Source organism: Babylonia areolata, chromosome 21 (assembly GCF_041734735.1).
Source record: "Babylonia areolata isolate BAREFJ2019XMU chromosome 21, ASM4173473v1, whole genome shotgun sequence".
Lineage (NCBI taxonomy): Eukaryota > Metazoa > Mollusca > Gastropoda > Neogastropoda > Buccinidae > Babylonia > Babylonia areolata.
This window is the reverse complement of record NC_134896.1, coordinates 9,548,117-9,553,116: the sequence shown is the minus strand read 5'-3', so window position 1 is coordinate 9,553,116 and position 5,000 is coordinate 9,548,117. Positions and strand designations below refer to the sequence as shown.

The window sequence follows — 5,000 nt, the reverse complement described above, 5'->3', positions numbered from 1 at the left end:
CAACAAAAACAACAACAAAAAGCGCCTTATAAAAAAATAAAAACAACAACAACAAAAAGCGCCTTATAACAAAACAACAACAAAAAGCGCCTTATAAAACAACAACAACAACAACAACAACAAAACGCGCCTTATAAAAAAACAAAAACAACAACAAAAAGCGCCTTATAAAAACAAAACAAAAACAACAACAAAAAGCGCCTTATAAAAACAACAACAACAACAACAACAAAAAGCGCCGTATAAAACAACAACAAAAACAACTACAACAAAAAGCGCCGTATAAAACAACAAAAACAACAAAAATAAAAAGCGCCTTATAAAAAAAAACAAAAACAACAACAAAAAGCGCCTTATAAAAAACCCCAACAACAACAGCAAAAAGCGCCTTATAAAAAACAAACAAAAAACAACAACAACAAAAATGCAACCAACCAACCAATCAAACAAACAAAACAAAAACAACAACAACAAAAAAGCAAACAAACAAAAAACAACAACAACAACAAAACAACAACATAACAACAACAACAACAACAAAAAACCATCACCAAAAAAAGCAGAAAGCGTCGCGATAGACACACACAAAGTGCCACAATGGGAAACAATCTGTCGTCAGGATAAAAATAGACATCAAACTTAATGAATGACCGCCCCTCGCAAAGTGCCAACTCGTGTTTCACCCGCTGTGATGAAAACTGACCGCCGCAGTTGACAGGGCGGGCGATACGGTGTCAGAGATAAAACGACACGTTTGAAACGGTTTACATGTAATTCTTCTTTCTGTCCCTCTTCCCCCCCCCCCACCTCCCTCCCCCCTCTTCCTCCCCCATTCCCCGCCCACTCCTGCCTGCCTCTCTGTCTGTCTGTCTGTATTTTTCACACACACACACACACACACACACACACACACACTTTCACTTACTCGCATGTGTACACAGTAATTTCCCCCCCCACCCCCCAACCTCCACCCACTCGATTTTTTCGTCTGATAACACTTACAGTGAAAAGACGTTAAACTAAAGAACGAACGAACACACACACACACACACACACACACACACACACACACACACACACACACACACACACACGTGGTGCTCACATAACAACCGATCGTATACCAACTTGCAATATATTTAAAGTCTCACACCCCTGAACTGAAATCATCTTCAGTGTTGACAATCTTCAGCGGTCCATTGCTAATGTATGACTTGTTAAATAGTCCAGTTGGTTCGCTGTTATAGTTGCTAGTTTTTCATTAGAAATATGTTATATTGTTATGCTTTATTTATTTATTTATCTTTTACAAAACTTAAATCAATCATTTTCTATATGTAACACACACAAACACACACCTCCACCCACTCGATTTTTTCCTACCCTCGTCTAATATCATTTAAAGTGAAAAGACGTTAAACTAAAGAACGAACACACACACACACACACACACACACACACACACACACACACACACACACACTTGGTGACTGCAATCGAATTCATGATGGTGACGATTATGATGATGATGACTACTTATGGTTTGTCTTTCTCTCTATTTGTTTCTTTGTCTCTGCCTATAACAATGATTTATACAAACCTATTTATACAAACCTACGGTAGGGCTCTCCAGACCTGATCAGCACGTTAGGTTTTGTACAAACATTTTTTTTAACGCTTATAGTTGACTTCATCAAGTTTTTGCGCCTTATACATATTATTATTATTATTAGTAGTAGTTCTTTTTTTAAATGTATTTATGCATTATTTATTTACTTTTTATTTTTTCTCTCAAGGCCTGACTAAGCGCGTTGGGTTACGCTGCTGGTCAGGCATCTGCTTGGCAGATGTGGTGTAGCGTATATGGATTTGAGCGAACACAGTGACGCCTCCTTGAAACTACTGAAACTGAAACTGAAACAAAGATCAGGCATCTGCTCTTCTATTTTTTCTTTTCTTCTTTTTCTGTGGTGTAGCGTATATTATTACGGACCAGTTCACAAGCTTTGTCAGCTCATTGAAACTGAAAACTGAAGCTGTCCGTCTGGTGACGTTGATTAGGCATGCTCTCTGCGTCTCTTTCTCTTGATTATCTGTCCTTTATGTCATGAAGCCCAAGAAAACGAGGTGCACTTTGTTCTTTGCTGCCCAGCACTAAAACATGTACGTCAAATGTTTATAAAACCTAAGTACTACAAGCATCCCTCTCTGTTCAGGTTGAATTTGTTAATGTCGTCAAGCAATATCAATGACGCACATAATTTTTCGGTATTCTTATATAAGGCATTCGAATTAAGAGAAATTGTTACTTCGTAAAACAGTTATAATGTATTTTTTGTTGTCTATATATTTACACGGATACAATGCACGGTTTGTTGTCTATATTAATGCTTATTTGTTTATGTGTTTTCGCTGAGTTGTATTATGTTTACGTATACCCCCCTTTCACTAGGGGCTGTGGCCTGATTGTGAATAAACCATTCCAAATTTCTCTTGATTATCTCTCGACCTCTGCTCCCTCTGTCTTGCCAAAGACACGTGCTGTTCGTGTGTCCAGTATCAGTATCAGTATCACTATCAGTAGCCCAAGGAGGCGTCACTGCGTTCGGTCAAATCCATATACGCTACACCACATCTGCCAAGCAGATGCCTGACCAGCAGCGTAACCCAACGCGCTTAGTCAGGCCTTGAGGAAAAAAAATCTGTCAATAAAGCAGATATTCCACTACATGCGGGTGTCCAGCATTCGTGTAATAAAAAAACAACAACAAAAAAACAACAAAAAATCCAACAAAAAACAAAAACAACAACAACAAAAAACACAAAACGTAATTCAGGAAATATATTATTTTGTAATTGTAGCCCTTACTTGATGTGGTTTTTTTTAAGGCCTCTTTATAGTCAACTATGATGTAAAGCGCTTTGAGCAGCATTGGTGCTGGATATCGCGCCACAGAAAAACTATGTATTATTATTATTATTATTATTACTTCCTCGCAGTTCAGAGATTGTTTTCTGTTCACCATCAGATGATGTCACCACACGATCACTAGACTTAAAAACAAAATGAGAATGAATCTGTATACAAATCAAATGTTTAATCTATTTTGACTGTACCAACTGCGAGGGTGTTAAAAAAAAAAAGTTGCGGATACGAAAAGCATGATATTTCCTTCAGTCTGCAGTATTATGGTGCTGGTTACAGACACGGAGACAATCATTCGGGAAATCTTCAACGATATTCCAACTGAACTGACCAAAAAGAAATTTTCAGTTTTCGCTCTGCACTTGATCTGTCGGCTGATTTCTACGCCTTCGACCCAGTCATTGATTCTTCTTCTTCGTTCGTGGGCTGCAACTCCCACCTTCACTCGTATGTGCACGAGTGGGCTTTTACGTGTAAGACCGTTTTTACCCCGCCATGTAAGTAGCCATACTCCGTTTTCGGGGGTGTGCATGCTGGGTATGTTCTTGTTTCCATAATTCACCAAACGCTGACATGGATTACAGGATCTTTAACGTGAGTATTTGATCTTCTGCTTGCGTGTTCACACGATGGGAGTTCAGGCACTAGCAGGAATGCACATATGCTGACCTGGGAGATCGGAAAAATCTCCACCCTTTATACACCAGGCACCGTTACCGAGATTCGAACCCGGGACCCTCAGATTGAAAGTCCAACGCTTTAACCACTCGGCACGTTAACGCACGTTGAAGATCCTGTAATCCATGCCAGTGTTCGGTGGGTTACGGAAACAAGTACATACCCAGCATGCACACCCCCGAAAGCGGAGTATGGCTGCCTACATGGCGGGGGTAAAAACGGTCATACACGTAAAAAGCCCACTCGTGTGTATACGAGTGAACGTGGGAGCTGCAGTCCACGAACGCAGAAGAAGAAGAAGGAGCAGGAGAAGAAGAAGAAGAAGAAGAAGAAGAAGAAGAAGAAGAAGAAGAAGAAGAAGAAGAAGAAGAAGAAGAAGAAGAAGAAGGAAAAGAAGAAGAAGAAGAAGGAGAAGAAGAAGAAGAAGAAGAAGAAGAAGAAGAAGAAGAAGAAGAAGAAGGAGAAGGAGAAGAAGAAGAAGGAGAAGGAGGAGAAGGAGAAGGAGAAGAAGAAGAAGAAGAACGAGAAGTGTTCACAACAAGGCGTGGACGGTCACTCAGTCAGTCACAGAACGAGTGGAGGGGAAGAAACGTAGATTATTGCCATCTCTCAGACCTGCCTATATATGATAGTCAGTCGTGTCCGACTATGACCATCAGAACAGCAGAGGAGGCAACTGCTGTTCCGACTATTTGGACTAGAATTTGATTATAGTAGAGAGTGTCTCGCCCAAGTACATCCCCACTCTCTCGGCCAAGAGGGTTTTAGGACAGTCGGCGTTGGGATGGTTCCTAAAGGCCAACTAGCCCACAAGGCTGCAGCACTAAGAGCCAGTGCAATTTTCCCTCCTAGTTTGAGAGTCATAGTCCTTCACAAAAGACTGAGATGAAAATGGTTTCCCATTGACTGGAGAAACCATTGATAATACAGCTCTCACTTTGCTGTTGGCCCAAAATGTAAAACTTATGTCAATCTGTGATATAAGCCGAGTGTTGGGTCAGACCTACCTACCTACCTAACTACCTACCTACCTGAGCAGCAGGGCGAAGATGTGCAGGTGGTTCAGGTACAGAGCGTAATGCAGCGGGGTCCGCAGAGTCTGCAGCTCCTGCGCCGTGACGTCGGCCCCCGCCTGCAGCAGCTGCCGGCAGATGTCGCTGTGACCTTTCTGGACGGCGAGCGTCAGGGGTGGCGTCCCTTGGCTGTCCCTCTCTTCCAGGAGCTGTTGGGACAGAAGGGAGGGGGGGGGGGGGGGGACAGAAAGAGTTAATTGGCGAAATAAATGATTTTAATGTGTGGTTCTGGGGGTGGGGATGGGGGGCGGTTGTGTGTGTGTGTGTGTGCGTGTGTGTGTGTGTGGGTGGGGGGTGGGGTGGGGGTGGGGGGCTCGGAGGGG

General features: G+C 42.1%; 1 protein-coding gene across 1 annotated transcript in view; it reads right to left on the bottom strand.

Moving 5' to 3' along the window:
• The window catches only part of LOC143296292 (uncharacterized), a 128,458-nt gene that overhangs the window by 90,266 nt on the left and 33,192 nt on the right, over window positions 1–5,000 (bottom strand). Inside the window, exon 3 of the mRNA XM_076608144.1 lies at window positions 4,636–4,826. Coding sequence (XP_076464259.1) covers window positions 4,636–4,826 — 191 coding nt within the window. The remainder of the gene's footprint in view (window positions 1–4,635; window positions 4,827–5,000) is intronic.